This window comes from Mobula hypostoma, chromosome 22 (genome assembly GCF_963921235.1).
Source record: "Mobula hypostoma chromosome 22, sMobHyp1.1, whole genome shotgun sequence".
NCBI classification, from domain to species: domain Eukaryota; kingdom Metazoa; phylum Chordata; class Chondrichthyes; order Myliobatiformes; family Myliobatidae; genus Mobula; species Mobula hypostoma.
In genome coordinates, this window is record NC_086118.1 from 57,218,535 (window position 1) to 57,243,667 (window position 25,133).

At 49.3% G+C, this 25,133-nt stretch overlaps 1 protein-coding gene across 1 annotated transcript in view; it reads right to left on the bottom strand.

The window, feature by feature from the left end:
- ca10a (carbonic anhydrase Xa) overlaps positions 1-25,133 on the bottom strand; it is a 253,379-nt gene that overhangs the window by 26,271 nt on the left and 201,975 nt on the right. The window contains exon 4 of the mRNA XM_063030859.1: positions 8,195-8,380. Within this exon, the coding sequence (XP_062886929.1) occupies positions 8,195-8,380 (186 nt within the window). The remainder of the gene's footprint in view (positions 1-8,194; positions 8,381-25,133) is intronic.

The window sequence follows — 25,133 nt, forward strand, 5'->3', positions numbered from 1 at the left end:
TGTACATTGTAAATAGCTGCGGTCCCAGCATCGAGCCTTGCGGTACCCCACTAGTCACTGCCTGCCATTCTGAAAGGGACCCGTTAATCCCTACTCTTTGTTTCCTGTCTGCCAACCAATTTTCTATCCCCGTCAGTACCCTACCCCCAATACGACGTGCTCTAATTTTGCCCACTAATCTCCTATGTGGGACCTTATCAAAGGCTTTCTGAAAGTCCAGGTACACTATATCCACGGGCTGTCCCTTGTCCATTTTCCTAGTTACATCCTCAAAAAATTCCAGAAGATTAGTCAAGGATGATTTCCCCTTCGTAAATCCATGCTGACTCGGGCCGATCCTGTTACTGCTATCCAAATATGCCGCAATTTCAACTTTTATAATTGACTCCAGCATCTTCCCCACCACTGATGTCAGGCTAACTGGTCTAAAATTCCCTGTTTTCTCTCTTCCCTCCTTTCTTAAAAAATGGGATAACATTTGCTACCCTCCAATCCACAGGAAGTGACCCTGAATCTATAGAACATTGGAAAATAATTACCAATGTGTCCACGATTTCTAGAGCCACCTCCTTTAAGTACCCTGGGGTGCAGACCATCAGGCCCTGGGGATTTATCAACCTTCAGTCCCATCAGTTTACCCAACACCATTTTCTGCCTAATGTGAATTTCCTTCAGTTCCTGTTACCCTGGGTCCTCTGGCCACTATTACATCTGGGCGATTGTTTGTGTCTTCCCTAGTGAAGACAGATCCAAAGTACCTGTTCAGCTCGTCTGCCATTTCCTTGTTCCCCATAATAATTTCACCCGTTTCCGTCTTCAAGGGCTCAATTTTGGTCTTAACTAATTTTTTCGTCTTCACATACCTAAAGAAGCTTTTACTATCCTCCGTTATATTCTTGGCTAGCTTGCCTTCGTACCTCATCTTTTCTCCCCATATTGCCTTTTTAGTTATCTTCTGTTGCTCTTTAAAATTTTCCCAATCCTCTGGCTTCCCACTCGTCTTTGCTATGTTATACATCTCTTTTATTTTTATACTGTCCCTGACTTCCCTTGTCAGCCACGGTCGCCCCTTACTCCCCTTAGAATCTTTCTTCCTCTTTGGAATGAACTGATCCTGCATCTTCTGTATTATTCCTAGAAATACCAGCCATTGTTGTTCCACTGTCATCCCTACTAGGGTATCTTTCCAGTCAACTTTGGCCAGCTCCTCCCTCATGGCTCCATAGTCCCCTTTGTTCAACTGCAATACTGACACTTCCGATTTTCCCTTCTCCCTCTCAAATTGTAGATTAAAACTTATCATATTATGGTCACTACCTCCTAATGGCTCCTTTACCTCGAGTTCCCTTATCAAACCCGGTTCATTACACAACACTAGATCCAGAATTGCCTTCTCTCTGGTAGGCTCCAGTACAAGCTGCTCTAAGAATCCATCTCGGAGGCAGTCCACGAACTCCCTTTCTTGGGGTCCAGTACCAACCTGATTTTCCCAGTCTACCTGCATGTTGAAATCCCCCATAACAACCGTAGTATTACCTTTGCAACATGCCAATTTTAACTCTTGATTCAACTTGCACCCTATATCCAGGCTACTGTTTTGGGGGCCCCTAGGTAACTCCCATTAAGGTCTTTTTGCCCCTTACAATTTCTCAGTTCTATCCATACTGACTCTACGTCTCCTGATTCTATGTCACCCCTCGCAAGGGACTGAATTTCATTCCTCACCAACAGAGCCACCCCACCCCCTCTGCCCACCTGTCTGTCCTTTCGATAGGACGTACACTCTTGAATATTCATTTCCCAGCCCTGGTCCTCTTGCAGCCATGTCTCTGTTATTCCTACAACATCATACTTGCCAATTTCCAACTGAGCCTCAAGCTCATCCACTTTATTTCTTATACTTCGTGCATTCATATATAATACTTTTAATCCATTACTCCCCTCACTTTTCACATCGATTCCTGTTGCACTTGGCCATACTCTCTGATCCCTTCCTGAGCTTTCTGCCCCGTTAATTCTGCTGTCTTTCTTAACTTTTCTTATTCTCTCTTTCCCTTTAACTCCATCCTTATGTTTCCAGTTCGTCCCCTCCCCCCCCACTATTTAGTTTAAACGCACCCGTGTAGCAGTGGCAAACCTGCCTGCCAGAATGCTGGTCCCTCGTCTGTTAAGGTGCAACCCGTCTCTTTTGTACAATTCATCCTTGCCCCAAAACAGATCCTAGTGGTCTGAGACTCTAAATCCCTGCTCCCCGCACCAGCTCCTCAGCCACACATTCAGATCCCCTATCTCCCTGTTCATGTCCTCTCCAGCACAAGGAACTGGAAGCAAACTGGAAAAAATCATCATCATCATCATCAGGTGCTGTGCCCAGTTTGAGCTTAGACTGCCATGGCCCACACACTCCTGTTTCAGGTCAAGTGGATCAATTCATTGGTATTCATTTCCAGTCCTCTGGCTTCATTTGTCTTTGTCTTCCTCTTGCTTTCTTCCCTTCAATCTTTCCCAAAATTACCGTGCATTCTAACTCCTCTTTCCTAATCACCTGTCCAATGAAGTTACGTTGCCTTTTCATGATCTCATACATTATTTCTCTTTTTGTGTTTGCTCTGTTCATAACATCCTCGTTAGATATTCGTTTCGTCCATGATATTCTTTGCATCCTCCCCAAAAACCACATCTCTGCTGCTTCAATTCATCCTCTCATGTTACTAGATATTGTCCAACATTCTGAGCCATATAACATAATTGGATAAATGTAACATTTCAGTACTCTGAGGAGGGTTGTCATGCCTAGTTTAGTATTGATCAGCATACTCTTCATTCTCGTAAAGGTGTCTTTTGCCATCCCTATTCTTCTTTTGATGTCCATGTCACACCTGCCATCTGATGTCACCCAACTTCCTAAGTAGCAAAAGTTCTGTACTTGTTTTACGTCTTCCCCGTTTATTCTCAGCCTGCAGATAGGATTCTCCTTCTTTTTGGATATCCCCATACATTCTGTCTTTTTGCAATTGATAAATAGACCCACTTTTGCACTTTCTTCAACAATTATATTAATTAAGTTTTGTAGATCTTTCTCCATACTTGCAATTAACACAGTGTCATCTGTATATCTGAAATTATTGATGTTTTAACTGCCAACTTTATAGGTCTGTATAAAATCAGCCGTCATACTCCTGATTTTATAGATCTGTACAAAATCAGCTGTTGTACTCCTGATTTTATAGATCTGTACAAAATCAGCTGTTGTACTCCTGATTTTATAGATCTGTACAAGGTCACCCACACCAGGGAAAAGCCTTTACTTATATATTGGTGAACCAGCCATTCTGCCCACTTGAGGGGCATCGTCTGCAACCCAATAATTCAACCATAGGCTAATCACAACCCAATTTGCAATGATCAATTAACCTGCTAACCGTTACGTCTTCGGTCAGTGGGAGCACTGGAGAAATTTTGTGCATTCCATGCACAAAGTCCTTATGGAGGACACTGGGACTGAAGTGCGACCTCTAGCACCCGGACCTGTAATAACATCATGCTAACTGCTACACTATCATGGCACCAATCTCTCCTTACAACTCAGGCGCTCCAGGTCCAGTAATACAATGAATCTTTTCTGAACCCAGCTGGTGATGGGCCGAATGTCCTCCACACACCCTCCCACCCTGTGAGGCAATGAGTAGGGCTGGCGTCTGACTCCGGCACAGGGATATAGGGTGAGCTGTCCAACAGACCACATGGAGCCAGAGATCTCTTTCAGAATCCCAATAACGCAACACCACTTTGCTCATGAACCGATCCGAGGGGCGAACAATGTTTCCTTGCCAATTATCTGCACCTTAGTCATGCTTCAGTAGATCTACAAAGCATTCAGAAATATTGTACGCAACGAGGTTTGAAGCACAGACTTCACTGACTGCTTAATTGGTTCCCTGTTGTTTTTAAGCATGAGGCCAGGCATGATGATGTAAATGTCAATCTATTTTTCTGGACATGTCAGATGTTTAAAGGTTGTTTTGACATCGCTGTTTGCCATTCCAGTCAACAAAAGGTGATGTGACGTGGTGGTGTAGCAGTTAATGTAACACTGTACAGCACAAGGGGTTGGGTTTCGATTCCCGCCACTGTCTGTGAGGGGTTTGTACGATCCCCCCATGATGGCATAAGTTTCCTCCGGGTGCTCCAGCTTCCTCCCAGATTCCAAAGACGTATGGGTTCGGGTGAATGCTATGTGTGTAAAGATAAGTTTTATCTGTCATTTAGATATGTGCCACAATAGACTCTGCTCTGAGTTTGAGCTGCTGGTGTTCTGGGTCCTTGGGGGAGAGCTGCTGGGTTTGGGGGTTCTGTACCAACGATCTGCTCATTGCTTCAGGTCATGGGCAAAGGACTGTAGTGGAGACTAAGCAGTGAAGAAACCGCAAACAGGACACTCCGATCAACACAACCCAACTAGAACCTGCTCCCTTCCCAGTCTTGATGAAGGGTTTGGGCCCAAACGTCGACTGTCTATTCATCTCCATAGACGCTGCCTGGCCTGCTGAGTTCCTCCAGCACTTTGTGTGCGTTGCTCTGAATTTCCAGCATCTGCAAGATCTCCTGTGTTTTGGGAACAGATGGCGAACTCCTGCACCAGACATTTAGCACATAGTAAGCTGCTTTTCAAACGACTACTTCTCTCCCATTCTGGATCCCCCCTCACCCCTTCTCTTCTTCTCACCTGTCCCTCACCTCCCTCTGGTTCCCCTCCTCCCTCCCTTTCCCACACGGTCCACTCTCCTCTCACACCAGATTCCTTCTTCTTGACGTCCCTTGCCCTATCCACATATCACCACCCAGCTTCTTATTTCCTCAGCCCCCACCCACCCACCTTCCCCCTCACCCGGTCTCACCTGTCACCCGCCAACCTGTGCTCCTTCCCCTCTCCCCACCTTCTTATTCTGGTTTCTGCCCCCTTCCTTCCCAGTCCTGATGAAGGGTTTCAGCCCAAAGCGTTGACTGTTCATTCCACCCCCCCCCGCCCCTGCAGATGCTGCCTGACCTGCTGAGTTCCTCCAGCACTCTGTCTGTGTTGCTCTGGATCTCCAGCATCTGCAGAATCTGTTGTGTTTTGCAAGCGGGGGCGAGCTTCAGCAACAGATATTTTTAGCACACGGTAAGCTGCCTTTCAGCTGACTTTCATGACAGGTGGAGTCCTATTCTTGACACTCCTTGAAGCTACTGGTAAATAATCTATAATGAACCTTGGCTGAAGTATGTAGGTAAATTAGGTTTGAGAAACAGTACTCTGGCATCAAGCAACAGCTGTCAGGGCCATTCATCATGTAATATTCAGCTACTGGTTCCTGAGGGTTGTCATGGGGAGAAGCTCCCTCTACTATTAAATGCTCCCAGTGGCGTGTGTCTCAAATACCCTCTGACAACCAAGTCCAGCTCCTGGCCTTCATGTGTGGCTTAGCTACTAAACCTGGCGGAACCGTTTCTACTGACAGGAGAAGGGGCAAAGGCGCCTTGAAACCAGTCAGTAGACAATAGACAATAGGTGCAGGAGTAGGCCATTCGGCCCTTTGAGCCAGCACCGTCATTCACTGTAATCATGGCTGATCATCCACAATCAGTATCCAGTTCCTGCCTTATCCCCATAACCTTTGATTCCACTATCTTCAAGAGCTCTATCCATCTCTTTCTTGAAAGCATCCAGAGACTTGGCCTCCACAGCCTTCTGGGGCAGAGCATTCCATATATCCACCACTCTCTGGGTGAAAAAGTTTTTCCTCAACTCCATTCTAAATAGCCTACCCCTTATTCTTAAACTGTGGCCTCTGGTTCTGGACTCACCCATCAGCGGGAACATGCTTCCTGCCTCCAGCGTGTCCAATCCCTTAATAATCTTATATGTTTCAATAAGATCCCCTCTCAGCCTTCTAAATTCCAGAGTATACAAGCCCAGTCGCTCCAATCTTTCAACATATGACAGTCCCGCCATCCCGGGAATTAACCTTGTGAACCTACACTGCACTCCCTCAATAGCAAGAATGTCCTTCCTCAAATTTGGAGACCAAAACTGCACACAGTACTCCAGGTGTGGTCTCACCAGGGCCCTGTACAGCTGCAGAAGGACCTCTTTGCTCTTATACTCAATTCCCCTTGTTATGAAGGCCAGCATGCCATTAGCTTTCTTCACTGCCTGCTGTACTTGCATGCTTGCTTTCAGTGACTGATGTACAAGAACACCTAGATCTCGTTGTACTTCCCCTTTTCTTAACTTGACTCCATTTAGATAATAATCTGCCTTCCCGTTCTTACCACCAAAGTGGATAACCTCACACTTATCCACATTAAACTGCATCTGCCATGCATCTGCCCACTCACCCAGCCTGTCCAAGTCACCCTGCATTCTCATAACATCCTCCTCACATTTCACACTGCCACCCAGCTTTGTGTCATCGGCAAATTTGCCAATGTTACTTTTAATTCCCTCATCTAAATCATTAATGTATATTGTAAACAGCTGCAGTCCCAGCACTGAACCCTGTGGTACCCCACTGGTCATCGCTTCAGGTTTCCACATGGTGCTCATCAGCCGTGGCTAGCAGTTTATCTAGGAGAAAGAAAACTCTGATCTCAAACCTCCACTGCCTTGCGGCTACACCCACTCATGGGGAAGGCTTCGGGAGTAAACCCCGCGGGAAAATTCTGGAGCTACATTGAGTTCAACGCTGACGGGCAACTCCTGGTGCCAGACTGTATTGTCTCTGCGGTTCCTTTAGATTCATCAGGTGCGAGGAGAGGTGGAGTTGACTGCATGGGTAACAGCCTGCTCTCCGTGTCGTACAGCCCAGGCTTGTATATCACGTGGACAGCTGGGACGCATCATCCACAGTCGAGCCCCGGCCAACCTGGGGGCGGGGGGGCCTCAAACTTTGCCATTATGCACTAAACCAGGGTGCTTACACAGGAATAAAGAAAATGGTAATCAATAATCAGCATTGTTACCAGTTACAGTTTAATTTTAGTTAGGCAAATACTTTAACAAGCCGGCTGAGCTTCCTGGCTCCTTGCTGTTTCTGGAGACAGACAGCCGGGAATGGATAGTACAGACTGAATGGGCTGGATGGCCTGCAAGGTGGATGGCTCGTTCACCCGGGTCAATGGCGTGCATGGTTGGAGGTGAGGGGGCTTGTCTCCTGACGAGCAGAGTGCTGGTTAAAGGCTTCATTTGCCTGTGGGGATTAAGAGCCGGGAGTCTAAATGCAGCGGAGACACACCGACCGTAAGGTGGAGAGATAACACTAGTCTTTCCCCATTCTGGTGTGAGGATGGTATCCTTATCCAACCCTCATTAGAGACTGTGGGGTGAGCTGCTTCTCAAACCACTTGGTGATCGAGCACAGAACATGGAACAGTACAGACCCTTCGGCCCACAATGTAGTGCTGACCCTTAAACGTACTCCAAGACGTGTCTCACCCGTCCCTCCCACAGAGCCCTCCATTTTTCTATCATCCATGTGCCCATCTAACTTTTAAATATGCAGAATGTATCTGCCTCTATCACCAACCCCATTCACCCACCACTCTCTGTGTAAAAAGACTGAACTCTGATATCTCCCCTATACTTTAAACTGATGTCCCCTGGTATTAGCCATGGCAAAAAGTCTCTCATCTTCTTGTACCCCTCTATCAAGTCACTTCTCATCCTCCTTCACTCTGCAGAGAAAAATCCTAGCTCACTCAACCTATCTCCATAAGACATGCTCTCCAATCCAGGCAGCATCCTGGTCAATCTCCTCTGCCCCTTCTCTGGGGCTTCCGAGAATGAGGCAAGCAGAAGTGAACAAGCATGGTCCAACCAGGGTTTATAGAGCTGCAACATTACCTCATGGCTCTTGAACTCAACCCCCTGACTAATGAAGGATCTGAGGAGGTACCGCGATGCGCGAACCGCTATACCACCGTGCCACCCAATACACTGTAATGTTATCGTCAGCAGAGTGAATACGGCTGCCCCATGATTCCCCGCGACCATAGGAGACCATTCAGCCCATCGACGTGCATGTTGGTAGGTTAGTGTGTAAACTCCGGGAGAGTTGATGGGGATGTGGAAATATTGTAGGATGAGTATAAATGGACGGCTGGTGGTCAGCACAGACTTGATGGGCTGAAGGGCCTGATTCCCCCGGTGACTCACCTCTCCAGAAAAGGCCTGTCCGTTGAGCAGGTGCTCCGAGCCCTGGCTGTCCTCGCTGCCAAAGTGCAGCCGGATCTCTTCCAAGCGGTAGCTGTAGGTGAGGGGGCCGCCCGAGACGTTGACCAGGTGCTCCTTGTCCAGCCGGAGGGACACGTGCCGTCCGGTGTTGTACATTGTGCCACTGACCTGGTGGTCAAACACAAGGGGAGTGTGAGCGAGCGTGGGCCCTGGCATCACCGCGTCATACCTGGAGACTCAGGGAACCCCAGGGTAACCCTGCAGGGGGCCACCTTTTAAATCAACATAGAATCATAGAACACTGAAGCACAGAAACAGGCCCTTCAGCCCCTCTAAGACATGCTATACTGCTAGTCCCATCGACCTGCACCCGGATCTCTGTCCCACGTACCCCTCCCATCCATGTACCGAACCAAATTTATATTAAATGTTGAGATTGAAGCCCCATCCAACACTTCCACTGGCAGCTCGTTCCACACTCTCACCACCCTCTGAGTGAATGGCCGTCTGTAAACATTTCACCTTCCACCCTTAACCCATGACCTCTAGTTCTAGTCGCACCCAACTTCAGTGGAAAAAGCCTGCATGTATTTACCCTATTTATACCCCTCATAACTTTTGTACACCTCTATCAAATCTTCCCTCATCCTCCTACACTCCAGGGGAATAAAATCCGAACCTGTTCAACCTTTTGCTATAACTCAGGTCCTCAAGTCCAGGCAACATCCCTGTAAATTTTCTCTGCACTCTTTCAGTCTTATTGATATCTTTCCTATAGGTAGGTGACCAAAACTGCACACAAGACTTCAAATTAAGCCTCAGCAACTTCAAGTACAATTTCAATAAAACATTCCAAATCCTGTACTCAATACTATGACTTATGAAGAACTGTGTTCCAAAAGCTTTCTTTACAACCTGTGGTTTCACTTTCATGAAATTATGCATCTGTACTCGCAGACCCATCCATTCCACCACACTCCACAGTGCCCGATCTCTCACCGTGTAACTCCTACCTTGGTTTATCCTTCAAGTTACAAACCACGGGAGTGTGTGATGGGACAGTGTGGAGAGAGCTTCACTCTATATCTGACCCTGGAAGTGTGTGATGGGACAGTGTGGAGGGAGCTTCACTCTGTGTCTGACCCTGGAAGTGTGTGATGGGACAGTGTGGAGAGAGATTCACTCTGTGTCTGACCCCGGGAGCGTGTGATGGGATGGTGTGGAGGGAGCTTCACTCTGTGTCTGACCCCGGGAGTGTGTGATGGGACAGTGTGGAGGGAGATTCACTCTGTGTCTGACTCCAGAAGTGTGTGATGGGATGGTGTGCAGGGAGATTCACTCTGTGTCTGATCCCGGGAGTGTGTGATGGGACGGTGTGGAGGGAGTTTCACTCTGTGTCTGACCCCGGGAGTGTGTGATGGGACGGTGTGGAGGGAGTTTCACTCTGTGTCTGACCCCGGAAGTGTGTGATGGGATGGTGTAGAGGGAGCTTCACTCTGTGTCTGACCCGGGAGTGTGTGATGGGACGGTGTGGAGGGAGTTTCACTCTGTGTCTGGCCCTGGAATTGTGCGATGGGATGGTGTGGAGTGAGTTTCACTCTGTGTCTGGACCTGGAATTATGCGATGGGATGGTGTGGAGTGAATTTCACTCTGTGTTTGACCCCGGGAGTGTGTGATGGGACAGTGTGGAGTGAATTTCACTCTGTGTGGGACCCCGGGAGTGTGTGATGGGATGGTGTGGAGTGAATTTCACTCTCTGTCTGACCCCGGGAGTGTGTGATGGGACGGCGTGGAGGGAGCTTCACTCTGTGTCTGACCCCGGGAGTGTGTGATGGGACGGTGTGGAGTGAGTTTCACTCTGTGTCTGACCCCGGGAGTGTGTGATGGGACGGTGTGGAGGGAGTTTCACTCTGGGTCTGACCCCGGGAGTGTGTGATTGGACGGTGTGGAGGGAGATTCACTCTATCTGACCCCGGGAGTGTGTGATGGGATGGTGTGGAGGGAGCTTCACTCTGTGTCTAACCCCGGGAGTGTGTGATCGGATGGTGTGGAGGGAGATTCACTCTATCTGACCCCGGGAGTATGTGATGGGACGGCGTGGAGGGAGCTTCACTCTGTGTCTGAGCCTGGGAGTGTGTGATGGGATGGTGTGGAGGGAGTTTCACTCTGTGTCTGACCCCGGGAGTGTGTGATGGGATGGTGATGAGGGAGATTCACTCTGTGTCTGACCCCGGGAGTGTGTGATGGGATGGTGATGAGGGAGCTTCTCTCTGTGTCTGACCCTGGGAGTGTGTGATGGGATGGTGTGGAGGGAGCTTCACTCTGTGTCTGACCCCGGGAGTGTGTGATGGGACGGTGTGGAGGGAGATTCACTCTATCTGACCCCGGGAGTGTGTGATGGGACGGTGTGGAGGGAGCTTCACTCTGTGTCTGACCCCGGGAGTGTGTGATGGGACGGTGTGGAGGGAGTTTCACTCTGTGTCTGACCCCGGGAGTGTGTGATGGGACGGTGTGGAGGGAGCTTCACTCTGTGTCTGACCCCGGGAGTGTGTGATGGGACGGTGTGGAGGGAGATTCACTCTGTGTCTGACCCCGGGAGTGTGTGATGGGACGGTGTAGACTAGAGTGAGCTTCACTCTGTGTTGCACCTGTGATGAATGCAGCTCCTCTCCCAATAGAATCGGCTTTCGACTGAATAAACCCAAAATTTTCATCATCGAATTTCAAAAACAATTCAGCTGGAGAGAGACTGAATCAAATGAGAGGGGGGAGGCTGATCACTGGGAGACAGATTACACCTGCCAACTCTGCTGCTTTCTCATCATTTACTCTCTGAATCAGTGTCCGTGCTTTCTGCTGCTGAATTCTGTGCTACGTGATCTCAGAGGGACGTGTCTACTGACTTCTCCTGCTGTCTCTGATTAGGCCAGCTTTAAAACCTGATCGGCTCTCTGACGGCGAGAGTAGAGTTTGTCACCCAGAGCCCTGCAGGCTCTAAATATTTTACCCTGGGCCTGGAATTGTTTTGTTGGAGCCGGGGGATTCAGTAATGGATGATGTGTTTGTCAGGAGAAGCGAGCTCGGTGCCAATGGTGTACGATAACTGCGCGCAGGGCGTCCGTGCTGAGGCGCTCACGAGTGGTCAGGGACTGAGGCTGGGGTGGGTTGCTTACACTGGCGTCACCCCATGCCGCCCCACTGTGTCTCAGCTCGGTGTTGGAGAGTGATCCCCTCATCCCCTGCAATGGGATTTGCTCTCCCCCTTCACTTGACCCTTCCCCCCACACCCCCACACTCGAGGCAGCTCCCAAAGAAAAGCATTCCCTCCATATCGACAGTGTTGTGAAAGTATTAGCCGCACGTACACAGCTGGGGTGCCTAAGACTTTTGCACAGTACCGTATTTGTCAACGTGGAGCGGAGAGGCAGTTTGTAAATCTGGTGGGAACACAGAATGTGATTGGTGAGGGTGGGGCGCAGTGGGAGGGGTGAGGGACAGGTGGCAGAGAAGGAGTGCTGGGGCGGGGGGTGGGAGGCACGAGTGCATTCACACCCAGCCCTCAGACACCAGGCAAGGCCATTTAATTCCATTCAATTGGTTTATTGGTCATTACAGAACGTCTCTCTGGTGCTTCCCACTCCCTCCCCTCTCCCTTCACCTTTTCCCAACCGTGATTCCCCTCTCCCTGCCCCCTTCCCACTCTCAGTCCACAATAGAGACCCAGATCAGAATCAGGTTTATCATCACTCACATATGACATGAAATCTGTTTTTATTTGGCAGCAGTACAGTGCAATACATACAGTAAGGGGTTTGTACGTCTCCCCGTGATGGTGTGGGTTTCCTCCGGGTGCTCTGGTTTCCTCCCACATGCCAAAGCTGTACCGGTTGGCAGGTTAATTGGTGATTGTAAATTGTCCTGTAATTATGCTACCATTAAATGGGGGGATTGCTGGGCAGTGTTACTCAAAGGCCAGAAGGGCCTGTTCCGTGCTGTACCTCAGTAAATAAATGGAATCACCACAGTACTGTGCAAAAGTCTCAGCCATCCAGGATTTATACATTTGCCCAAGACTTTTGCACAATACTGTATAACCCCCCCCCGTCAATCCCCCTTTCCCCACTGAGATATAAACCCTGTCAATCTTCCCCTTAACTACAACCTCACTGTCAGACAACCCCATAACTACAACCACACCATCAGTTCACCCAATAACTACCTTACTGTCAGTCAACCCCATAACTACTACCTCACTGTCAGTCAACCCCATAACTACAACCTCACTGTCAGCTCACCCTTTAACTACACCCCTCCCACTATTGGTCTTCCTCTGTAACTATAAACTTCTCCCGAGTCTCCTCCCATAACTATAGCCCTCCCCGTCAATCTCCCCCGTAACTCTAACCCTCTCCCATCAATTCCCATAACTATAGCCCTCCCTGTCAGTCTCCTCATAAAATGATAAAATCCTGACAAAATGACCCACGATGGAATGGCAACGCAGACACAATGGACTGAACGGTCTGATATCTGATCCTGTCTGATGGTCTCAGACGCTGCCACCTTGGGACTGGCTGCTCAGACAGACAGAACTCCGGCTCGTGAGGCAGGTTCGGGATAACCCTCCTGAGGCGGGCTCCTGCTCCTGCTCCTGCTCCAAGTTCGGGTCTTTCCGCAGGGATCCCTCTGACAGTGTGACATGACATTCTGTCGGTGCTTCACTGTAGCCAGGGCTGGCATGTCTGGCTCAGGACACAGGGTGGGATAAGGACCCTCACCCTGAGAAAGAGGGGAGGGACGAGGCCCCTCGCCCTGAGTGAGAGGGGAGGGACAAGGCCCCTCGCCCTGAGTGAGAGGGGAAGGACGAGACCCCTCACCCTGAGAAAAAGGGGAGGGACGAGGCCCCTCACCCTGAGAGAGAGGGGAGGGACGAGGACCCTCACACTGAGTGAGAACGGAGGGACGAGGCCCCTCACCCTGAGTGAGAGGGGAGGGACAAGGCCCCTCACCCTGAGAGGGGAGGGACGAGACCCCTCACCCTGAGTGAGAGAGGAGGGACGAAGGGACGAGGCCCCTCACCCTGAGTGAGAACGGAGGGACAAGGCCCCTCACCCTGAGTGAGAGGGGAGGGACGAGACCCCTCACCCTGAGTGAGAGGTGAGGGACGAAGGGACGAGGCCCGTCACCCTGAGTGAGAGGGGAGGGACGAAGGGACGAGGCCCCTCACCCTGAGAGAGAGGGGAGGGACACAGTGACAGTCCGGTTAATAACGACTGTTGGACCCTCGCACTATTCAGTGCATTCACCATGTCCTTGGAACATGGGAGGAAAGCAGAGAACCCGGAGGAAACCCACACGGTAACGGAGAGAACGTACAAACTCCTCGGAGGCGGCAGCGTGAATGGAGTCCTGATCTTGCAGCTTCGCTGTGATAGCTTTACATAACCACTACGCCACTGTGCTGACTTACATCAGCGTCCGTCCAAGAGGACCACAACCTTGTCATTGGGTTTGGAGGCTGGCATGCCTCAGTGACCCGGAGAGCTATGCTGGCTGGAGGCTTTGGCTCCTGGTGTGGTCACCCATGCCAAACAGGTCAAAGGGTAGAGGCCAGACCATGAGGGTCCCACCAGTCCCCCAGGTTAAGGGGGCCAGCTTAGGTCTAACACCCCATCTGGTCAAATAAAACTGTTATGAAAACAGCAATGAAGAATCCTTCTACACCTGAGTGTGGTGGTAATCACCTGGTCTCCACCCATGGCTGACAGTAGTGAAAACCGAGAGGAAGCTACTGACTCGATGAGGGAACCTGGGAATACGACAGGCAAAGATGGAGGACCTTCACTGCTGCCCTCAATGCCAACGGTGTAACGGGCAGTAAAATAACATTACAACAGTGTCAGACAGCCGTCTTATAACTGTGCGGTAGAAACTGTCCTTGAATTTGGTGATATGTGCTTTTGTACCTTCTGCCTGAAGGGAGGTGTTGGAGGGGATCAGAGATCTCACTCTAACTCAGATACTTCCTTTGTCTTACCCATTCTTCCTGCCTCCTCGACTGTTTAAACCTATCCTTTGATTTGAAATCATAACTCTGTTTCTCTCTCCACAGACACTGTCTGCCCTGCTGAGTGTCTCCAGAATTTGCTGGTTCTAGAACATAAACCATTACAGCACAGTACAGGCCATTAGGCCCACAGTGAGATGAATCAATAGAAGGGAGTGTCCTTGAGGGAGGAAATCTAGCCTGATCTAATCTGCCCTTTCCTGATCTAATCAGCCCTTTCCTGACCTAATCTGCCCTTTCCTGGCCTAATCTGCCCTTTCCTGGCCTGGTCTGCCTTTTCCTGATCTAGTCTGCCCTTTCCTGACCTAATCTGCCCTTTCCTGGCCTAATCTGCCCTTTCATGGCCTAATCCGCCCTTTCCTGACCTGGTCTGCCTCTCCAAGGTCACTGACCCCAGTGATGAGACTACTCTCTACACACTCTAAAACACTGGAAAGGGAATGTGGAACAAAAACTGGAATATACTCAGCAGGTCGGGCAGCACCTGTGGGGAAGGGTGTGGGGGGGGAGACAACGCAAACGTTCAGGTCCATTTCCTTTGATTGGAGCTGTGAACAGTTGGAAATTATGATGAGCTTGAAGGTGGATGAAGCGATGGGAGGGAACGGATGATGTGTCATGGGGACAGAGGGGACTGGGTGTGACAGCGGTTGGTGATGGGGCACTCACGGGCGTGATGAACAAGCGAGGTAGTGGTAACACGTTTCCCACCAGGGAGAGGAGCACAGCGGCTGCCCTTCTTGGGAGAGAACATAGAACGTAGAATATTACAGCATAGTACAGGCCCTTCAGCCCACAATGTTGTGCTGACTTTTTAACCTACCCCAAGATCAATCTAACCCTTCCCTCCCACATAGTCCTCCATTTTGCTATCATCCGTATCCCTAAGAGTTTCATAAAATGTCCTTAATGTATCTGCCTCCACCACCAACCCTGGCAAGGTGTTCCACACAGCCACCACTCTTTATGTAAAATACTTACCTCTGACATCCCCCCCACCCCCGTACTTCCCTCCAATCACCTTAAAATTGTGCCCTCTCATATTACCCATTTCCGCCCTGGATAAAAGGCACTGGGTGTTCGCACGATTGACACCTTTTATCATCTTGTACACCTCTGTCAAGTCACTTTTCAACTTCCTTCACTCCAGAGAGGAAAGCTCCAGCTCACTGAACCGGTCCTAATTAGACATGCCCTCTAATCCAGGCAGCATCCCGGTAAATCTACTCTAAAGCATCCCCATTCTTCCAATTTATTTCTGATTTCCAGCATCACTGGGCTGTTAGACACAAGAGGGCACACCAGCAGCCATATTTCACTTGGAGTTTAAAGAGATTTGGTCTGTCACTAAAGACTCCAGTAAATTACTGCAGCTGTACTGTGTAGAGCACTCGAACTGGTTGCATCGCTGCCTGCTACGGAGGGGTGATGACACAAAAAGCTGCAGAGGATTGTAAACTCAGCCAGTTCTGTCATGGGCTGCTGGGCAGCTGTCCTCCCCACCGCTGAGGTCATCTTCGAAAGGCAACAGCTCAACAGGCAGCATCCATCATGAAGGACCTTCACCGCCCGGGACATGCCCTCTCCTCATTATATCAGGGAGGAGGTACAGAAGCCTGAAGACCCACACAGAACGTTTTACCAACAGCTTCTTCCTCTCTGCCATCAGATTTCTGAACGGACCATGAACCCATGAACACTACCCCATTATTGTTATTCTCTCTTTCTGTGCTAATTTAAAATTTTATATACGGCACATTTCTTACTATAATTTATAGTATAGTTTATGCTGCTGCAAAACAGGAAATTCCACGACACTCGTGGCAAGAAGGCTGAGAGCCGATGTTCGGCTCCATTTCGCCGATTAAAGCAATGAAGATTAAAATGCCGGCCGCCTGCCTTTTCATCGCAGGGGATTGCTCTGCTGCTGGAGAGCGGACTCTGCCTTTTCATGGCTGGTGAGATCGCTCTGCTATGGAGAGGGAGAATGTTCCCCAGGTTTTCTGCATTCTGGATGTGGACTTGGACTGTGGACTTCTTCAGTATTATGGTTGCTTTACATTCTGTGTTTCTTGCCCGCTCTTTCTCGTTTATTTTTGTGTTTGAGGGAGGGAGATTTGGAAGTTGATGTGCCTGTTCCAAACTTGTTCATTTGTTTGTGTGGGGAGGAGGGATTTGGGGGCTTTTCTTTTCGTTCTCGGTTTCATGGTTATCTGGAGAAGAAGAATTTCAGCGTTGTATACTTTGATAATAAATGACCCATTGATACGTCAGTGATAATAAACCTGTTTCTGACAGGAGGTTCGGCAGATGCTGGAAATCTCCGGCAGCACACAGTAAATGCTGAAGGAACTCAGTGAGTCGTTCCAGCTGAAGATGCCTGCCTTGCCGAGTTCCTCCAGCACTCTGCACCTGCAGACATTTCATTTTCATTCACTGTACAACTGCAGCAAGACATACTTGCTCTTGTTCTCAAAACCTCTGGATCGAAGACCTAGAAACAACTCCCCACCCCCCCCCTTCACTCCTTCCTGCAGCACACGTCTGTTTTCAGTGACTGGTGTACAAGGGGCTACCCAATCTCTCACCATTCCAGTAATATGTGTCTTTTTGCGCTTTTTTTCCTGTCGAAGTAGATAACTTCACTTTTATTCACCTGAATATGCATCTGTCATGGATTTATCCTTTCAGTGTATCTAGATTGCTTTGAACCCTCTAAAAACTCATGATCCCAATCAGTTTCACTGTTACAAACTTAGATATATCAACTCCATTAAACACAGGAGCAGAATTACAGCATTCAGACCATTGAGTCTGCTCCGCCATTCCACCGTGGCTGATTTATTATCCCTCTCAACCCCACTCTCCTGCCTTCTCCCAATAACCTTCGACGCCCTGACTAATCAAGATCCTATCAACCGCTGCTTTAAATATACCTAAATGCTAATACCAGGGGCATCATTTTAGAGGTAATTGGAGGAAAGTGTAGGGGGGATGTCAGCGGTAAGTTTTTTCTACACAGAGTGGTGGGTGTGTGGAATGCAGTGACGGGGGTGGTGGAAGAGGCAGATACATTAGGGACAGTTAAGAGTCTCTTGGATGATAGAAAGATGCAGGACTATGTGGGAGGGAAGGGTTAGATTGATCTTAGAGTGGGCTGAAAGGTTGTCACAACATCACGGGCAGGAGGGTGTGTTGTCGTGCTGTTCTATGTTCTGTACCCAAACACTTGCCCTTCACAGCTGTCTATGGCAATGAATTCTACAGATTCATCACCCTCTGGCTGAACAAATTCCTCCTCACCCTGATCTAAATGGATGTCCATCTATTCTGAGGCTGTGTTCTCTGGTGCTGGACTCCCCCACTATCGGAAACATCCTCTCCATGTCCACTCTATCTAGGGCTTTCAGTATTCGGTATGTTTCCATGAGATCCCCACCCCTTCATTTTCCAAACTCCAGTGTACACAGGCCCAGAGCCATCAGACGATCCTCGTACATTTACCCTTTCATTCCCGGAATCATTCTTGCGAACTTCCCCTGGTTCCTCTCCAATGCCACCGATTCTTTCTTCGCACATCTTACTCCTGACCCACCCCTCAGCATTATACCCTTATCAATACTGATTATACTGAGCTCTCTCACCCAAACCATTGATTCATACTTCAGATATTGCCCTGCAAACACGAGGACATTATGACTCGCTGGGACTTGGGCTCTGATCACTGCAACACCCCTGCCTGGGAGCTGATAAAGGTCTGTTTATTCCTGCTCTGTTTTCCTTCTGTCACCTGATCTATGCCAATCCCACGTGTTTTAATTTCACACATTCATCTTTTACACAGTACTATCAAAAGCAGTTTGAAAATCCAAACACAACCACTGTTAGATGTTCCTTATCTACTCCACCAGTTACATCCTCGAAGAAAGAGATTTGTGGAACATGATTTTCAGTACACAAATCTGTGTTGACACTATCTAATCCTGTTAATGTTTAAGAGTCCTGATCTTTTATCACAGCAACATTTTCTTGTGTCAACCCGATATCCATCGACTTGTTTCCATCTGAAGATCTATCACTGCCTTGACTGTACTCAGTGACAGAGCCCTACAGACTTCCTGGAAAGTTTCAGTACAGTCTGGCAGACATTTCTCCTCATCCCTTTAAAGGCTGCCCCTTATTTTAACTCCAGTTCTAGGCACACTTGGGTGGTGGGGTGGAGAGGTGTCTCTGCCAAAGGAGGGGTGAGGTGCTCCTTGCCTCCGCTAGCCTGCAGGTCACCCTCGGGCAAGGTGTGTCACCTCCCCCACCAATTGAGGTCACGTGAAGCCACGGGAGCAGGTGGTGGATGGTCGTATGAGCAGCCGGTGCACATCACAATTCCTGGTTATGCAACCACTGACGCCAGGCAGACAGTCTCTGAAGAGTATTGATAACCGCTGACGACACCCATCTTGTAAAGGTACTGCCCAGAGGAAGGTGATGGCAAACCACTTCTGTGAAAAAGTTTGCCAAGAACAATCATGGTCACGGGAAGACCATGAATGCCCACATCATACGACAAGGCACATCATGAACAGAGGAGACGCTAAGCCTCAAGAGGATTTTTATTTTGCGGTGAGAGCGTTCTCCTGCACTCAGGAGTACAAGCCCGGGGAAGAGGTAAACGTGATGCCTCCTTGGTATACGCTAAAATGTGCAATACAAAATGGAGGTTTGTAAAACAAAATGGTGTTAACCTGGGATGTGAGAATGTGTTGAGAAAGCGCATGGAAATCAGTGCACAGCCGGGGTTTGGTTACTTAGCGTGAGTGCTAGTCCACAGGATAATGGTGAAAAGCTTTTCTGTCTGGGAATGTATGAGAGTAAAGGGTCTTTGAAGGTATAAAAGAGGCAATTTCTGGATACAAGTAGAACTCTTCTCTTAGGATGGATGATGATTAGTGCTAAGAGTGAGAGATAAAGGTATGGACATCGAGAGGGGTAGGCAGAGGGGCAGGGAGATGGGAAGGCAGAGGGGGAGGGAGATGGGAAGGCAGAGGGGGAGGGAGAGGGGCAGGGAGATGGGAAGGCAGAGGGGCAGGCAGAGGGCGAGGGAGAGGGGCAGGGAGAGGGGGAGGCAGAGGGGCAGGGAGACGGGAAGGCAGAGGGGCAGGGAGACGGGAAGGCAGAGGGGCAGGGAGAGGGGGAGGGAGGGGGCAGGCAGAGGGGTGGGCAGAGGGGCAGGGAGACGGGCAGGCAGAGGGGCAGGGAGAGGGGGAGGGAGGGGGCAGGCAGAGGGGCAGGGAGATGGGAAGGCAGAGGGACAGGCAGAGGGGCAGGGAGAGGGGGAGGGAGAGGGGCAGGCAGAGGGGCAGGGAGAGGGGGAGACAGGGGGGCAGGGGAGGGGCAGGCAAAGGGTCTGGAAAAGCTGTTGGACACTTGTGATTCCCTCCAGCAGTATATTGTGTGGGGTGACCTAGTGATTTGTTTCTAGTATTATTTTGTCTTTTTTACGAGTTCATTACCATTTTTCTGTTTTTGTTTATTCTTTATATTAAACTAATACAGTCATTTCTTATAACAAGCTGCCAACACAAATGGTGCATGAGAGCTCGATTTCAACAATTAAGAGAAGCTTGTATAACTACATGGATGGAAAGGGTATGGACCCGGTGCAGGTTGATGGGAGTCAGCTGGTTAAATGGTCTAGTGCAGACTAGATGGGCCGAAGGGTCTATTTCTGTGCTATATTTTTCTAAGACTCTTCCCTGACTCTATTAAACACATATACAGCGCCTTTGTTAGTTGTGGATACCTGGGTCCCATTGGAGTCTATTGGAGCTGCTGAATCAGGAAAGACAAGGAATGAATATTAAAATATTGGCATTACAACATGCCTTAAAAATATCCTACAATCTCTAAAAGAACTCAGTGGGTCAGACACAAAGGGATGAGATTGCAGAGGAAAGACACAGAAGTGAGAGGGAGGGTTGAGGCAGGACCTGGGAGGTGGGATCAGTTGGGATGGCGGAGGGATGGGCTGATGGAGCTGTGAGAGTGGAGGGGGGGTAGAGGGGATTGAGATGGAGGCTCAGTAGTGATAGGTGGAAAGCTAAGAGGTCGAGGAATCATAGAGCACTACAGCACAGAAACAGGCCCTTCAGCCCATCTAGTTAATGCTAAATGGTTACTCTGTCTAGTCCCATCACCCCACACCTGGACCATAACCCTCCCATCCACATATTTACACAAACTTCTCTGAAATGTTCTAATTCAACCCACATCCATCACTTCCGCTGTTCGTTTCCAGAGGCTGATGTCAGTGCTGAACCCAGGGTCAGTGTTACTCAGGGATACAAAGCACACAGTCCAATCTCCAGAGCGAAGGAATTCCACTGGCACTCTCCATACAAACAGCGAGTCGAAAGGAATTTGGTCTGGGAGTGAGTGAGGAGGTGGGACTTTTTCCAGCAGGGATGAATAGGGCAGAGTTCCCGATGATGGGAATCAATGGGAAGAAAATGATGCAATGCGATTCTCCACAATGGGAAGAGAAAACACTGGAGCCCATTGCATCGCCCTGGTGTGCCTTGGTTGCCACTGGAGTCTTCTGGAGTGTCCTGGGTCCCCACGGAATCCACTGGAGCGAACTCAGCCCCAACCGGAGTCTGCTGGAGTGCTTTAGGCCCAATGGAGTCTGCTGGACTGTTTGGACCCATGTGATGTGCCTAGGGCCACAATGGAGTGCCTAACGTCCCACTGGTCCACTGGAGTACCTTGAACCCTACAGGAGTCCTATGTAGTGCCTTTGGTTCCACTGGAATCCATTGGAATGCCTTGGTCCCCACTGGAGTGACCTGAGCCCCCACTGGATTGCATTGGGTCTCACTCGAGTCCACTGGCATACCTTTAGCTGTACTGGGGTCTACTGGAATGATGTAGGTCCCATTAAAGTGACTTGGGTCCCATTGGAGTCTATTGGAGTGATGTGGATCACATTGGAGTCGATTGGAGTTACTTGGGTCACATTGAGGTTTATTGGAGTGATGTGGGTCCCATTGGAGTCTATTAGAGGGACCTGGGTCCCATTGGAGTCTATTGGAGTGATGTGGGTCCCATTGAGGTTTATTGTAGTGATGTGGGTCACATTGGAGTCTATTGGAGTGATGTGGGTCACATTGAGGTCTATTGTAGTGATGTGGGTCACATTGGAGTCTATTGGAGTGATGTGGGTCACATTGAGGTCTATTGTAGTGATGTGGGTCACATTGGAGTCTATTGGAGTGATGTGGGTCATATTGGAGTCTATTGTAGTGATGTGGGTCACATTGGAGTCTATTGGAGTGATGTGGGTCCCATTGAGGTTTATTGTAGTGATGTGGGTCACATTGGAGTCTATTGGAGTGATGTGGGTCCCATTGAGGTTTATTGTAGTGATGTGGGTCACATTGGAGTCTATTGGAGTGATGTGGGTCCCATTGAGGTTTATTGTAGTGATGTGGGTCACATTGGAGTCTATTGGAGTGATGTGGGTCACATTGAGGTCTATTGTAGTGATGTGGGTCACATTGGAGTCTATTGGAGTGATGTGGGTCACATTGAGGTCTATTGTAGTGATGTGGGTCACATTGGAGTCTATTGTAGTGATGTGGGTCACATTGAGGTTTATTGTAGTGATGTGGGTCACATTGAGGTTTATTGGAGTGATGTGGGTCATATTGGAGTCTATTGGAGTGATGTGGGTCACATTGGAGTCTATTGGAGTGATGTGGGTCATATTGGAGTCTATTGGAGTGATGTGGGTCACATTGGAGTCTATTGGAGTGATGTGGGTCACATTGAGGTTTATTGGAGTGACCTGGGTCACATTGAGGTTTACTGAAGTGATTTGGGTCCTGATGGAGTCTTTTTCAGATTTCCTCGAGTTTGAATAGAATACTGGTACTTATGTTTGTTTCACTGATCTACGATTGTGACCTTCTATTAAAGAGGGAGCCGTAATCTCAGTAATTCCCGTCAGATAAAATTCATGAGAGCATAAACATATTTGCTGATTGAGTGAGGAGGTGAGATTGCTGTCATTTTCTTCAGAAGAGACTGGTGTGTATTCAGTCCGAGACGCAGTAATATTCGTGTTTGCATTTCTGAAGCTTCCTCCTCGGAATAGCAAAAGGAATGTTACATCCGAGTGAGCCCTTTGCATGAAGCAGCCACTCTGGGGAAAGCAGTCCATGCACAGGAAGATCCTGTAAATGCTGGGTCATGTCCTTCTTCCTGATGTAAATATTGTTCATGATTCTGGAGCTGCAGCTCCTTGTCGTCCTTGATATAACGGCGAGGGAGCAAACTGTCCCTTCCTGAGGAGTGGCCGGAGTGGAGAAGGCGGAGGGTTATAGGACCGAGGACGGAATCTCATTGAGACCTATTAAATATTGAAAGGCTAGATAGAGTGGATGTGGAGAGGATGTTTCCTATAGCGGGGGAGTCTTGTACCAGAGGGCACAGCTTCAGAATAGAAGCACGTCCCTGTGGAACAGAGATGGGGAGGGATTTCTTTAGCCAGAGGGCAGTGAACACTGGCCCAGGTAGACTGGAAAGACAGGGTGTTGGGATCGGAGGCGAGGGCCAATTTCGTTTGCTCTCTCTCAATACTCACTCCTCTCTCCATGGTACTGAGGCTCTGAAATCTGCCCTCCATGTTGTTAAATTGGGTTCTTTCATGTTCCTTGCTTTGCGACTGCCTGTGAGCAAACAAATCTCAAGGTTGTATAATTTATACATTCTTTGATAATAAACGTGCTTCGAAACTTTGAATCTCGAAGCATATTGGAGCAGGCTCAATGGGCCCAATTCTGCTCCTGAGGTGTACATATACCTCCTGTGGAGGTGTACAAAATTAAGAGGGGCGTAGATAAGGGAGACAGAAGAAAGTGTTTCTCCATGGCATGGATGTCTAAACACCATAGAACTGTGAAGTCACAGCACTGACACGGGCCCTTCGGCCCAACTGGTCTGTGCTGACCACTGCGCCCAGCTAGTGGGTCCCAATTTACTGCGTTGGACCCATATTCACCTGAGCCCCACCCTCACCACGTAAGCAGGGGTTCCAGATCTGGGGTCCACGGACCTCTCAGTTAATGGTAGACGTCCAGAAGTTGGAGGGATCAATATTCTGCCATCAGGTTGGAGGCTACCCGACGGAACATGAGGTGTTGCTCCTCCAACCTGGGAGTGGCCTCATTGTGGGAGTCGAGGAGGCGTGTCAGAATGGGAATGGGAAGCCAACCTGAAATGGGTGGCCACCATCCTGCCTCTGGTGGCGAGCAGAGCGAAGGTGCCTGATGAAGGGGTTCCTCATTCTATGTTGGGGCTTGCGCATGTAGGTCCCCTGGGTGCTCGGTACAACTCACCCGTGTGGTGAGTTATGGGTTCCCCTGGGTGGTGGGTGTAGATCCGCTATGTGCTGGGTGTACTGAGCCAGGGTTTCCCCTGGGTGCCTGTGCTTGTCCCCGGGCTGGTGCTCTCGATAAAGACGAGCCCCTTTGCCCTGTGTGTGGGGGCTGCCCTGGGTGGATCTCCTGCTCGACTCTGGAGATGGGGGACATCGACCCCCACGGGGGGAGGGGGGGGGGGGGTGGTGTGCCGGAGACAACCACAACTCACGGGATTGAGCAGACGGGCTTCGTTTGAAGCTCCTGCCCTGCCCGTCTGCACAGCGGCTGTTGTCTGATGTAGGAAACTGGCTGGAGGGAGCCCAGGTCATTAGTGGCTGCTGAGTGAGCTCTGGGGCTGTCAGGTCCACGGCTTCATCTTCAAACAGACTTGATTATCAACTGCAGATTTTAACCCCTTGCATCATTACCCAATTCCAAAGACTCTCACAATTTGCTACAGATATATCACGGAGAAAATTCTGACTGGTGGCATCGCCACCTGGTAAGGAGATTACAAAGCACGGGGTCGCACAAGCCTGCAGAGTGTGGTGGGGCCAGCTCCATCACAGGCCCAGCCCTCCCCATCTTCAATAGGCAATGCCTCAACAAGGCAGCATCCATCTTGAAGGACCCCCCCCCATCCAGGATATGCTCTCTTCTCACTAATACCATCAGGGAGGAGGTATAGAAGCCTGAAGACCCACATATAATGTTTCAGGAACAGCTTCTTCCCAGCTGCCATCAGATTCCTGAACAGATCATGAACCCATGGACTTCTCACCTTCTGCTCCCTTTTCACATTTCTTGTTGTAATTTACAGTAATTTCTTCATGTGTTGGACTGTACGGCACAACATCAAATTTCACCATGTGTCAGTGAGTCTGAGAGAGACCAGTCGATCTTTATTTATAAAGCTGAATTATGTTGTCAGTAAACGGAGGGCCCCATGCAGGTAGCAGGTCTACACACTGCCGGTGGATCAAGGGCTTTAACCTAAGAGGATTAGCGGTGGGTCTGTGTGTACGCCACTAATGAGTGAAATCATCTCAGAGGCACAGAGCTGGAGGTGAGCGTTAACACAGCGCTGTTTCCAAAGATTGTTGTGGCAGCTGACTTCTGAATGACTCAGACCCCCAGCCCATTGCTACCCCCCACTACCTCTCTGCCTGCCAGCCTGGGGCTCAACATGGGGCTAGTTGCCTGGTCTCTCGAATATACCTGCTAAATATTAGACCACAGGACCACAACTCAAAGGAGTAATGTTAGGCCATTCAGCCCATCGAGTCTGCTCCACCATTCCATTATGGCTGATTAATTACACCTCTCAACCCCATTCTCCTTCCTTCTCCCTGTAATGTTTTGACTCCCTGACGTATCAAGAACCTCCACTTTAAATTTACTCAATGGCTTGGCCTCCATAACCGTCTGTGGCAATGA